The sequence below is a fragment of the Tauraco erythrolophus genome, chromosome 16 (genome assembly GCF_009769465.1).
Source record: "Tauraco erythrolophus isolate bTauEry1 chromosome 16, bTauEry1.pri, whole genome shotgun sequence".
NCBI classification, from domain to species: domain Eukaryota; kingdom Metazoa; phylum Chordata; class Aves; order Musophagiformes; family Musophagidae; genus Tauraco; species Tauraco erythrolophus.
The window spans coordinates 18,165,515-18,179,864 of record NC_141480.1 but is presented as its reverse complement, the minus strand read 5'-3'; the positions used below and the strand labels follow the sequence as shown (position 1 = coordinate 18,179,864).

Genomic DNA, 14,350 nt, shown 5'->3' with positions numbered 1-14,350 from the left:
ATAACACAAATATATATCTGGCGTCAGATATTAGTGAAGACAAAGTTCTGGATCCAAGAAAGTAACAGCCTTGAGTTCCTAGCTGAGCTGTCCAGGCACGACCCCGTGCAATCCCAGGCCCTTGAAGTGCTCCGTGTAATAAGCAACAACAGATGGAAAGAGCTTAGGAGTTGTCAACAAGGCAATTATGTATTTAATATGGAAATTAAGTGGAAGTCAGTGGAAAAACCGGATGATGAGGAAAGAATCTGAAAAAGCCCTAGGAATCCCTTGGCCTGGGAACATGAATTCTAGGAGGTAGCCACTTGTGCTGATCTGCCATTTTTATTACTTCACCAAAAAAATCACCCTATAATTAAAACTTTAAATCCATTGATTGGCATAACGCATCCAACAGCGGAAGGCACAACCCTCGCTCCCTCCCGCTGCCTCACCCCGGGCAGGGACGGCAGAAGAGGAATTTGGTGCTTATCTCTTCTAATGAAAACACAGAAGAATTTGGGTCTAGTGCAAGATTAAAAGCTGCTTTTTGCAAGTGGACAGAGTCCACAGAGAACCGTTCTGTGTTCATGGACTCATTTTAAAAGGGCCTAAGAGTGGGAACCAATTTCAAATTAGCAGCAGAGGTGAAAGACCGCGCGGTGCCCGTTACCAGTGCCCCGAGCCATCAGCCTGTGATTCAGGGGATGCAGTGCTAGAACAAAGACCAGTGTTTTAGCATTAGTTATTGAAAAAAATATGAAGTACGGTGCTATGCCTGACTAGATAAAAAAAGAATGATCTACTTGTAACATTTAGCAGGAGCTTCAGGGGAATATTTTTTACACACCACGGATACTACTGAACATAAACTAATTTACTGAGGTACTTGGAATCAGGTCAAGAACAACTTCTCAGCTACTGAGGATATGCTTACATTTATAATCCTTGTAGCGGAGGACCAAAATACAATCTTATAAACTCTTATTGTTAAAAGAAACAATTTAAAGACATTAAATTAACATAAAAGCAACCTTTGGCACGCTGAATTAAAAAATTGTTTTTGAAATTCATAGCTCCTGTCAAAATGAAAACTCTGTAGAGACCAATCAGTAAAGTTTCAGCGTTACTACTGAGTTATAAATCAAATGGAAAAAATCCAACTTGCACCAATGTCTTCTTAATGTGGGAGAAATTGTATCACACGATCTTAAAATATACTGACTTTCAAAATTCTCAGTAATTTCCTTTAATACAACTTTTTGCCCTGCATTTGACATCAACGTCGCTTACACAAATTATAAACTCGCTGAGCCTCAGAGGTGATACAAAATTCTGACCAGACTAAGAAAAGGATTTTTAAAGGGATTAGGCGAAACTGGTAGATAGGAAATAAGGGCTTGAATTTGGCTGATAATTTAAGCATTTTGTTACCGAAAGACTCCTTAGTACATCAACAAAGGAGCTGGAAGAAAAAAGTGCGTGGATGCAGAGGGGGAATACAAAGGCAGCTAAAAAACCAGCGCGGGATGCTCTCACCGAAGATAACATCGCCGTGCCTCCGAATCCCACAGGCAATATGCACCAGAGCTCTTTGCACAGCTCATTCCCTCGCTCCCTCCCCAGTGTGGGAGCATGTCAGGACAGGCAGCTTCCCTTTCAGTTCTCCTCCCTAATTGCTTTTACAGTAGAAGCTATAACACAAAAATGATTTCCTTATGGCTGCGTTTCATTTAAGCCGGGCTTGTTCTAGATTTCCGTCCAAAAAGCGCTATGTATAATAATACGACTAAATCACGTTTTAACATGTGTGAATTAGATGAAGATAAAAAAAGACTTCGGTGAGATTAAACAAAGGTTGCAAGAATTTATCACGGTTATAGAGAAAAAGTGTTTTTTGCCTTTTCCCCTTTCCTATTTTTATTATTCACCACTGTCCCATAAAGATGGTTTGAATGCGTGCTTTCCAGGCACTCGGAGTGCAGCGCAGTAGAAAGAAGTGGCCGTATATAGAAAACGAAAAGGAAAACATGAATCACAGAGATGAGAGTGAGCTTCAAAACCTGATTTTTGTAAAGCTTCCATAATGACAAAACATGCATAAAACCTCTCAAATCAGCACAAGGAGCATGCATAGCGCCAAGATAAATTTGCCAAAAGAAACCGATGATGAAATCTGAGTCAGTAACGAAGAGCAATATGTTCTGGAACCACTATCACAAAAGAGAGGAGAGCAGACCAACGGCAACCACGACCTGCGAGCACTCCACTTTTAGGCTAAGCTGGTGATTAGAAATACGTGTTATACAGCAAGCATCGGCTTAACCAAAATTTTGAAGAAGAACTGTTCTTTTAAGAAGTTGCTGGCGCTGAATGGATTACCACACTAAGTTTTGAAATACATGTTCTGGAAGCAATTTAAAGCTCATTAGAAATAATTGTGTCTGGCTACTGGAAAATGTGGTAAAATTTAATCCACATCCAAATGCTACCTGGGCTGTGAGAACAGGAAATTGTTTTGTGCTACTGTGGCTAACCTCAGCGCTGACCTTGAGCAGTAACTGCTACAACAGCTGAAAGCTGAAGCAAAATTAAAAACTTACATCAAAGTATATCATGACAGAATGTAGATAAATAAAAACAGCATATTGAAAATATTATTTTTATGTCAGTCTCCTATAATGAAAGGGAAGAGGTTTACTAAAATGTAAAGAAACCACAAAACAAAAATAGATGGTCCCAAGATGCATTGAAACATCATTCCTATACATCTGGGAGTTCAAAAACACATAGTAAGGAGACTTGTACATACAGAATTAAAAGTGAAATATATTGGGGATGAAGCATGGCGGACTGTACTACTCCAACTCCTTTCAATTTTCTCCTCTCAGTTGTTTATTTTAAATCCCTCTCTTGCTCAGTCAGACTGGCTCTAGCCATAATGGACAAGACACAACACCCCTTGCCAGCAGCTGCAGAGTCCTAACAAGGATAATTGACTGTCTAAGTGCTTTTTGCATCCTACGCCAGGCTTTACATCTTTTGAACGTATAGCATTTGTAAAGACATCTTGGAATTGTCTTCAGCACTGTATCAGCATCAGGGATGAGGGAGCAGGAGGCCAGGACACACCAGGACTACTCTCATCGCAAAACTGGATCTGTTAAGCAGAATTAAAGACTCGCTGGGGTGCTAATTTTGAAAATGACAAAGAATCCATATACTTAAGTTTTATTCACTGACAACTGAAGATTCTTAGCATATCTTAAAAACAGGCATTTTGGATTTTTTTTCTGCTTTGCTCTCAAACATATGAAATCACTATATGCCAGGCTAGAGGAGAAAAGAGCATGTGCTTTAGTCTAGAACTGAAGAGATTTCAGCATCCATGCTCACAAGCATTCACGCCCCAGAAACACAGTTCTACCCTCTTCTTCCTCCTTCTATTTTTAGCCCAAGCACAGCTCTTACAGTACATAGAGACAGTAAATGGAGGTACCATTCGGACATAAATGGACATCACAAACTTTGGCAAAATTGAAGATGGAAAGAAAGCCACGTGCTAGGCTTTCAAAGGTATTCCCATGTAAACAACAGCACAGGGTTTACACAAAAAAAATCCACATACAAATTCTAGATGATTTTCATCACCTGGAGAAGGCCATATTTGCACAGTATCTGTGTGTTATCCAAAACTGGTTTGATCAGTGTAGTCCAGACTTAGGAAAAATCAACATTATGTCAATAATCACCAGCGCACTGTGCTCTGATGTTCGTAAGAAGAATCACCTGATGCCACCTCGCTTCAGTTACTAACTCCTCGTCTAAGAGTTGACAAGACAGAGCTGTATTTCAGATCACATTTTTATGTACCTATAGGTTTATATAGCAAGAAGACATCCAGTAGACCTCAGCCATAACCAGAAATTTTTATGTTTAATTTGGTGCAGGTGAAATTTTTGAAAATAATACTTCCACTAGCACTTTCTGTGTATCATTATATGTGAGAGAGAAGAAGGAAAAATCCTGTTCTAAAACAAATTTACATTTCACTTACTAATGGAAACATGATACAACTAAGCCTTACGTTCATTTATTGTTTGTACATTATATTTTTCTAAGGAAGAGGAAAAGGCCTGGTCTCTTTTTCTAAGAGACCAGGCTAGGCTACGCTGTCTGCAGGAGAGGGACCACATCTTTCCCTGGAGAACTGCTGAGCTATGGGAAGGAAACTCACTGTCAAGAGCATGGCAAGGAGGAGAGGTGAGAGGTAACAAGCAGAGCTGGAGTCCCTGGTGTTCAGACAGGGACTGCCATGAGGAGCTAGCACAGCCAGCTCTCCAGGTGATGGAAAGAAGAACTTCTCGGGGATGAGAGGAGGCTGGGCAGAGCTTATGGCAACACACTCGGTCAATGGATTAACTGAAACCGAGACAGAAAGGAAGGATCTTCCCACAAGGACAGTGTGAAAGAAAGAGCTGTTTATTCCTATTTTTTTTCCCTCTGTCTCGTGTCACCACTTTGTGTTTCTCTCAGTTTAAAAAGGCAATTATTATAGTGTAGCTTTCAATCAAACCTATCTTGAGTTTTGAGTGTCTTTTTGATCAGCTTTGAGGAGTTCACTATCAGCTGCAGGCATATGCAAGAGGTTTGGCTGACTTGGTAAGATAAAAGAGCATATACTGTCGTCATTTCTTGACATTTACTGTGTCTTCTATTTTTTTCTCTAATGCTTCAGCCATAAAATCATGCTGAATGTGAGAATCTCAACTATTTTCAGAATTTTAAGTTACTTGCAGTAATGGTGCTGCAGAAAACTCGAAAACTGAATCCAAGGAGCAGAAGGCATGTACATATTCATTCTTTCAACTAAATCACACATTTTTTCAGAATGTGGGGCTGGAAACATTGTTCAAGAACACCAAAGTGAATTTTATGATAATCACTTGATTTATTTGTTTATTTTTCCCCAGATGACTGCCAAGATTATATGTGCTTAAAAGACAAATACGCTTAAAAAAAAGTCAGAGTATTATGGATTAAAGTTTTCCCTAAAAGCACAATTATTAAGATTTTCAGGAAGGCATTTGCAATTAATGCAAAATCTCTTAACATCAATATTTTTATAGGACTCTGTATGTTCAAAAGATCATACATAACCAAAGTAATGAATCCTCACAGTGCGTTTCCAGAAGAGTTACATCTTTCTGTACACTGGAGTGGAAATCTCATAAACTAGTAATTGGCAATAAAACCTAAAAATGTTAACAGCAATTATTCAAAGCTGATTAATTGCAGTATCTTGAAATACTTAACAGTGGGCAGTAAAACCTTCCCAGACTGTAAGCCAGTGACCACTCGAGCACTAGCCACAGCAGTGTGAAACAGGACATCGACTACAGTGCCCACAGCTGAGCCGCGGCGATGGCCAGGCCAGTGCTGCCCATCTGTGCCAGTGCAGAGCCAGCTGGATTATCTGAAATCTCTGCTCTAAGCAGCCAATTCAGCTAACTGCAGTAGGTGGTCTTTCACGTTGACTTTGTAGTGAGTCCAGTCCCAGAATAAATATTGGCAATCACTCCCAGAAAATGAAATCTGAACCATTTTTCTCAATGTCACACCTAAGCAGTGGAAAGATCATTGATGGGCACCTTTCAAACACTGAGGATAATATGACTGTGTTTTAAAGACAAAATAAAAAAAAAAAATACATGCATAGAGACCTTCTCCCACCTCTGTCTTTCCTCCACTTTTAATTGATAGATGATTTTAAATTTCTCTTTCAGAGGACGTTATGAACAGTACTCCTCTTAAGCCTGTGTTGAGTAAAATATCATCCTTCCATAGGAAAATGGTTACGAAAGACACAAAAGAGAAGCGTGAGAGAAAGCTCTTACGGTCATCTGATTTCTTTCTACAGCACCAATCCCCAGAGAGATGCCACACATCCCTAAGGATCTTTCACATAATTTAACAAAAAGGGCAACAGGTGCTTGGACACAGGCTTCAACAGGCTCTGTGGCTCCACTGCTTAGTTTTAAATCTTAAATCTGAAATTTCCTTTTACGTCATACCATTAAATTCTAGCATGAGCCAGAAAATTTTGTCTGGTCCTTATGTGCAAGAGCTACCAATACTTTAGGGCTAAGAATTGTATGAACTTCACAAACACACCATAAAAGCTGCAATTGAGAGCAAAAGGTTTCTTTACAAAGTGTTTTTCAGGCATGAATTAGGAATGAGGCAGGTGGAAACCAACTAGTGCGCTTTACTCAGCAAGGTTTAGAAACTTGATGACAACAACTGAGATTAATGGATACCCGACAATATGGTATGTTTTTCTGAAATGCAGAAAGGATGTTACAGGCTGACTGAAATTAAAAAAAAAAAAAAAAAAAAAGGAAAATATAACAGCAGTGGGATCAGGTACCACAAGACAAGTAGGGTTAAAGCATCATCATGACTACACTTGATTATTTTTTTTTAAATTATCAAAAGAAAGCTTACAGCAATTAAGCAAAAAGATGAACAGAAATTGTGTAGTAAAATCTAAAAGTTTACCTTTCATCTTTTCATACACAGAAAGCCTTATTTTTGTTTTGTTTAATCATTCTAACAAATTCAGTTAAGAACGTAGCTCAAAAAATGTGCTAGCTTACTACACGGAATATTTGAAAAAGAAACAGAAAAATGATTTTGCAAGGAGTGAGAGTTACTTGAGCGTAATTTTTTCTGTCATAAGTAAATGCTTTATGCATTCTGTGTATACTATTTCCATGCCCTGCAGATCAAATATAAAATTACATTTGAAGTTTTTTATAGAGGCAGCCATGTAACGCACATTTTCCAGACTGATAAAGCAACCTGAATGCAGTAAAAGCGAAGATGATGCATCAATTTTCTTTCTTTAAAAGAAACAAGACATTTTTGGCTCCTCCTGTTTACACAAACCACAAATGAGGTTGCTCTACAAAAACGTGGCAATGTTCCTTTCAAAATATTTAGCAAGCAAAATTGCAAGATACGAAGTTAGCTGGAGTGTAATATAAACTGCTGGTGTCAAAGACCTGTTGCAGTTGCATGCATGAGTGGGAGTAGTAAATGGAGCAACTTATTAGAAACACTTTTAACAGCGCTCTAGGGTAAAGCTGTTATGGTCCTATTATGTTTTGGAACTGCTGGAATATAATTTGAATACATAAAATCAACCCACACCTATCAATCAGTAGCCTAGATCAAACACCTCGTGAGTATTTGTATCTTTGCTGAAATACATTTACAGTTGCTGGAAGACAGGCGTTCGAGTTAAAAAAGCGATACAAGCAACGATGCTACATGAATGAACCCTGATCTATGGAGGTAAACGGGCTCCAAAGGTCTGCCACGTAAGCTCTGTGCTGCACAAAGGGATGACACTGGCTGTGGCACGTTACAGTCCTGCTACGTATTCCACAAATCCATCAGTGCTCAGCAATATGAACTAACAGGATTTTTATATCACAAGACAGGCAAGGAATTACACTGCAGAGGAAACATTAATGAATACCTACCATACGTACAAATCATTTTACTAGCTTCTCTGAAGAGAAGAATTCCATTTGGAGATGATACATCAAAATTTAAACGTTGCGATCTAAAAAATAACAGCAAAAATATTCAGATGGTCATCGAAGCAGAAAACCGAAACGGATTCCCTCCTAAAACAAAAAAAAAAAACGCTGATTACAAAGTACAATAATACGATAAACTAATTTTAGCTTTCAGTCCAATGATATGCACGCTAGTTATCTCCATATGTTGCCAAAGAAACAATCCTATGACAAAAGATAAAATAATTTTAACCAGAAAAGGTGACCGGACAATACATGCACCTCTTTCAGTGGCTGGAGAACATCCTGTGCCCATATACAGTTCAGAAGAATGTTACAAGGATTCAGGAATCCAAGCAGTTAGGCTAACTCCTACCCTGCTGCTGCATCTGCATAGCTTTTAAAAATAAACTAATCCCCACTGGTTATTCTGCGGCATAAAATCTGCGGCAATCACAAGCCAGTTCTCCAAGTGCAAACTGTAACACGTTTTTTGTGAACGTTCAGACCTGAAGAAGGTTGCACCATGTTGTGTTCCCTGATGCACAGGTATTACCAAAGCCAACAAGAACTACTTTGCTCCCAATCTGGAAACGCAACAGAGTCCTTGCCAAAGTCTCTGTTGCATCCTTCCAATTTGTCTTTTGTGATAAAGAAGCCTAACTCCTAGTTCAGGCCTAAAAGTTAACTTTAAAGATAGGTCTTAAGCTTCTAAGTAACTTCAGCAGAACTTACCCTTAGTGTTTATTCGGACTGAAAGGGAAAGGAGTCACCACTGAGTGATGTAAACCAGAGTATCCCCCGGCTGACCTAGGTGGTTGTCATCCACTGTAGACCAAACGAGGAGTCCCTGCAGCACCCCTATCACAGGGACACCAGTAGGTATCTTTCTTTGCTGCAAGTCCAATTTTTTCTTGTCTGCGTCCCTATTTGTAGGGTCCTTTGCTGCAAACTCCGGAGTAAATCCAGGTGTTTATAAATGAATAAAACGTGCCTTGTATAAAACATTTGTGTATTCCGTATGCACAAAATGATAATGGTTGGCAGAGGCAAAAACCCCCAAACTAGCACACCGTCGCAGCATCAGAGTGGCATAATGCACAATCTGATACTCTGTAACATATTTTAACCATGTCAGAGTATATTGTATAATGCATTCTAACCTGTAAAAGCTAATGCAGTACACAAGTCGTGAAAAAACACCGTCCCAGATGATGTTTTCTAAAGGGAACAAGGCAGATTTTCTGAATACCAATAGGTAGAAGAATAACATGAATATGGAAAGTAGCTTGAAGAGCTGTCTTTTGCATAAGATTTATTGTTCCAGCTCCTCTTTGCTTTTGTTTACTCTTATTAGAGTTCTGTGTTTATGCTTTAACAACCTCCTCCTCCAAGTAAGTTGCAGCACTATTAGAGTATTCTGCTCGTGCATTGCATCATGAATAAAAATGGGTTAAACTTTTCCAGCAATTTACTATACCACTACCAGGATAAAAGACATAATTAGCCTATGCAAGCCAAAGAAGGAGTCACAGCAAGCAAGTCAACACAAACAGGAAAGAGGGAATTGTGCTTTAGGGTTTGTGTAGCCATTCAGGGATTGAATGCACATCATACACACCGGCGTTTGACTAGGAGCCAGGTCTGACCTTAAGGCACCGATTTCCTCCCACTAGATTAAAAGAAATATTTTTTTTCAAATTTCAAATATTTCAACATTTTTCCTTGTAAGTTGGATTTGCAAAGCAACGTGAGAAATGATGAGAACACATACTACTTTGCTCAAAACTGTAATTACTTTGATCATGAAGATACTCAGCACAGAGACTTTAACTATCAATTTTTCACTTAGAAATCATCTTCTCCTTTGGGCAGTACACTAAATATTTCCAAAGTGTAACGATAATTTCCCAAAATAAATTGTTCTGTTACTTGTGGTAAAACAGGAATTTCATTCTAACTGCTGCAATGCCACATATATTGAAATCACCTCCTGGAATCATTCTGAGGCCTCTCTGGTTAGCCCACAGAGAAGATTTTAGATGTGGGAGGAGTTACCTACATGTTGATTATAAATATTACTGTATTAGATACCATTCTTTCCTATTTTGGCTGGAAGAGTTGAGTCACAAAAGAAACTGTAAAGGGAGTTGTGGTTTTACAGGCACATATATACGCTGCTTGGCTTAAGGCAAAAATTCAGCCTGCAGCAAATTTTGACAGCGGACAATTTTCTGATATTTAATTACAGAGTCAGTATTTATCCCTGGTTAAAGCATACACTTCCACCAACATCAAATATAAAATCACCGTTGTCTCATATTTATTCCTGTAACTAATCCTTACAAGCTGATTTTGTAACATCTACCATTTTGTTTAAACAAAACAATGACACTGAAAGCTGAGCTCTGCTTGCAAATTTTGTTCCAAGATACAAAAGTAGCAGTCTTAAAGTCAGACATCATGAGGATAAGCAAAACATAGAAAGATGGAACAAGGAATGCAATACCATTGCAGTATTCATCACTTATCTAATTTTCACGTGCTTCTTACCTGTTTTGCATGAATTCTGCCATCAGCTTCAAGATCGGGGTTGTACAGTCAGGTTCACGGTACCACAGCTGGATAGCTCTTTGCAGAACAGAAATGTATGCAGGGTATCTTCACCAAACTGAGTTAAAGAGTGTACTGATACAACATCTCACAGAACAACCTCCCCTAGAACTGTACCACACCATCAGATGGGTGGGCCACCTACAGACCCTGGCAGCTCATTCTGACAGAGGCACTGCCAGAACGCATAAATTTAAACGAGTTTCTGCTTAGAAGATTAAATCCTTTGGAAACACTAAAGGTTAAGAGGGAAAAAGTTAATATACTGGAGCTGTAATAAAGAAAAAGGCAGTTTGTATATGTGAAGCTAACCTGTAAGTACCTATATAAAATGAGCTTGGATTTTCAATGAATAGCATAACTCACAAATGGCAATTTAATTAAAAAACAACCCAAATTCACGTATCGGCAAATCATGGCCTCCAAATTTCAGTGCCATCTCCTATGTATTATAACTGCTTTATAAATGGTTGGGAACAATTCCATTGTATGAAGTTGTTTCCAGAGCATTCAAGAAGAGAATTCAGCCAAACTGTGTGGGGGAGACCAGCAAAGTTAGGTTTCTAAGAACTCTTTCAGGAGAACTGTTTGCTCACCAGCACCCAAGAGCTAGCTATTCTTTTAAAGCAGGATTTCAGAGAATGTAGTAGAGAAAAAAATAACTTTAGTAGGCTCTGCAATGTAACTTAAAAGAAAAAAAACCAACTTATGAGTTACTGACTGTATGAAAATATTTCATGCAATGATTTGATACAAAGATGACCCTTAGTCTTCCCAACATGCTGAAAAAAAAAAGTTTATTTGGAGAAGAATGCAGACTGGTAAATGGAAATGAGGCAGCACAGCTTGACTGGCAAAGAATTAAAGATTTTTTTTTTTATACTGAACCATATAGTTAAAACCATATACTGGGTTTTAACTATATGATTTGCTATTAAAACATGATCTAGCTAATCTAGTCAACAGTTTTGTTTAATAATGAATTTATTTTTCCTTTTAAAGTTTGTTTCATGTCATATAATTCTGCTTTATTTAATCTCACGAGAAGCAGCGACTATTCTTAGGAAAACGCTATTGCCTGTTCAGACAATAAAGGCAACTATTGTGAATCTTACCAAGTAGAACACAGGCCAAGCACGCGACGTGGGATGGTGAACAGAAGTCTGGAATACAGAAGGGTTTACACGCTTCGAGGATACGCCGACACAGTCGTGTCTCAGTTCGATATGGCTCTTCTGGTAGAGGCTGAAGCCGTCAGCCGCAGCACCACTGATGAATGACAGCGCTGTGCAGACAGATGGAAGGCATTCTGGCTACTGCTGCCTGTCTGAGGCATCTACAGACTTGGGCATTTTTGCTGCCAGCTGCTTGAGGCACTGCAGGCATAAACTATATATAGCGGAAGAGGCTGACACGTGAAATATACTTGTAGACCTTGCTTCTTGCTCCTTTATGGGGTTCTTCACATTTTAAATCAAACAAACTAGAGTTAAACATACCATGGTGAGTTATCCACTAATAAACTGGGATTTCAATTCAAACCTCATTTACCTAAAATATCCTCAAAGGGCATGGATGATCCATGCCATCTCATCCCTTTAAAAATTCACTAATGCCAGTTCCATTTTTTTCTGAGGTGGACTTCCAGTCCAGCTCACTCTCGATAGAGGACGGCCAACATTCTCAAGATGTCACGTCAGGTACAGAACTGAGCTGTGCTATTAATTCTCTCAAGTCATGCCTCTTCCTCAGCCTTCTTAGTAGCCCCACGTACACAAGGGAGATGGTGCAATTCTGCAAAGCTCCATTGCAGGATTTCACAGGGTAGAAAACAATTATCTTTTCAGATTTCATGGTGAAGAGAGTAACTTGACAGTCAAACCCTACAACCAAAATATAAGTCAGCAGTATCAAAGGCTGCTAATACATCCAATATGATTAGGTATCTTAATTCAAAAACTTAAGCATTAAGTCCATACTCATTTATAAGGAACGACTGGAAACTACACTCAAATTTTATAAAAGCTAAGGTCAACAGAAAGGCTTTGGCAATTTATTATTTCTTTTATAAACCCAATCAAGTGGAATAAATATGTGTTCAACCACAAGCTTCAAGGAATCTGGCTAAGCCATGAACTTAACCAGACCAGTCAGTTCAAGCTCAAAGGAATTCAAACTGCAAAAAATGACACTGAGGTTTGAATCAATGCAACTGGCAGTAACAGCTATTACAAACAGATTACCAATCCAGTAGAGTTGTTCCATGAGAAAATGCTTTCTCCTCTTCTCTTAGGATTAGGAAACTTCGATCTCTACAGCTGTTTGTTTGGCTTCTTCAATTTTGTACCTAACCTGAATCCTTAAAACATATAAACTTAAAAATTTAGTTCTTCAAAAATAGAACTATTTTCAACAAGCCATCTTATTGCTGCACATGGTTGTATTTTGTTAAGAAATATGATACAAATTTGGATAAATATGTAACAATGGTAGTTTGGTGAAAAGATTGTTTTGCTCGTTCTAGTGATCTGCATCTGAAGCAGCACACGATCAGACATCCGAATACGTAGGTTAGCTGGAACTTTTAAATGACCACTAGGTAAAACATCTCAAAGGCAGATCACTTTTCCATAAGCTTGGTGTCTATGTATTTACACACAGATATTTTATATAGGCAGCCAATTTCATGCACTCAGGCACAGACATGGTGTGCTATCTAGCTGACTGCAACTCTGAGTCAACCTAATAATTTAATTCTTGCAACCCATTTTCTTATTGCAATCTTTTTCTTTTACAGACAACAGAAATCATTAAATACTGAGAATCAGCTGGGAGGAACACAGAAAAACCTGCCTATGGGTTACTACCTAACTGTAAGAAACATTAAATAAAAGTAGCAAAAAAGTGGATATTACCCTGAACTCACAATTGAATCTCCATGGACGTATCTGATTGTGAGACCAAGGACTTTAGACTACACTCTGATATTAGTATGGAAGAAAACAGATTAAACATTCAACATCTTATCCAGGCAATCTTGAAGTAAGCAGCAGAATGAAATACATAAGGAGAATCCTCACTGTTGAGAAAAGCAGGTTTGATTCTACTCAAATCGGTACAGAGGTTTTTTCCAGCCGCACCTGCACGGTCAGGACTGACCTACAAACTGCAGAAACTGTATGTTATGAATACAAAAGGCAAATAAACTTTCCAAAGCTGTGGTACTGGAATCGTCATTGACAGCTTGACATATCAATATTTCAGGAAGAATAAATGACTTTCATATCCCGGGTTTTGGGGGTTTTGTTTTGTTTTGTTTGTTTGTTTGTGTGATGTTTTTCTTCATCTTTCATTACCGGATACTTGGGGAAGATGCTATACTTAACACCTGAAGCTGCTTAAAATATTTGGAAATATTTTAATGAAGTCTTTTGAGAGATCACCCAATACAACTTTAAAACAAATTTTACTATTATTATAAGTATTTTCTCTTCATCCCTTGCCAGAGGAAAACTATAAATCTTGTCTCAGCTGAATGAACACCATTTATCATATTCATTTTCTTGTCAATACAATTATGAAAAGCCTTTGGCCTTTTTCCAAGGAGCCTGATTTGCTGGAGAAACTCAATTAGTATAAGCAAGCCTGCTACAAAACAGCCCTATTTGGCAATCCTGCGCAGCTTCGGCGTACCTGACGATTCACCTCTACACCATGATCCTAATAACTCAATCATAATGGTAAAATACAAGATACAACGGTGTCCCCCCTGCCTCCCCCGCTCCCCTCCCTGGACCAAAAAGACTTAAAAGAAATGATTTCTGCTCATTTTTGCCATCTACTGGACAAAACTTAAATCCTAAACATTGCAATCAGAAAAAAGAGAGGAATCTCTCAGGTGAGAGATTTCCCAGTGCAATTTCTTTCGTTATGGACAGGGGTTAGACCCAAAATATTTCCTGCAATCCCTTGAAAAGTTTATCATTACATCCTTCTACCAACAATTTACAAGTGACTACTTCTGATAGTCCTCAGTACAGAATAAACCTCATCTTATGGTATATTAAAAGCTTAGCTTTTTATCTCTTGTGTCTTTGCACTGTTTATTTATTGAACAAATGCAAGTAAATCAGATTTATTTTGGCCAATATTCTGTTTGCCATTTTCAA

General features: G+C 38.4%; 1 protein-coding gene across 1 annotated transcript in view; it reads right to left on the bottom strand.

Moving 5' to 3' along the window:
• RANBP17 (RAN binding protein 17) overlaps positions 1-14,350 on the bottom strand; it is a 160,497-nt gene that overhangs the window by 34,960 nt on the left and 111,187 nt on the right. The window contains exons 21-22 of the mRNA XM_086621456.1: positions 10,122-10,229; positions 7,530-7,612 (exon numbers count right to left, since the gene is read on the bottom strand). Of these exons, the coding sequence (XP_086477582.1) occupies positions 7,530-7,612; positions 10,122-10,229 (191 nt within the window). The remainder of the gene's footprint in view (positions 1-7,529; positions 7,613-10,121; positions 10,230-14,350) is intronic.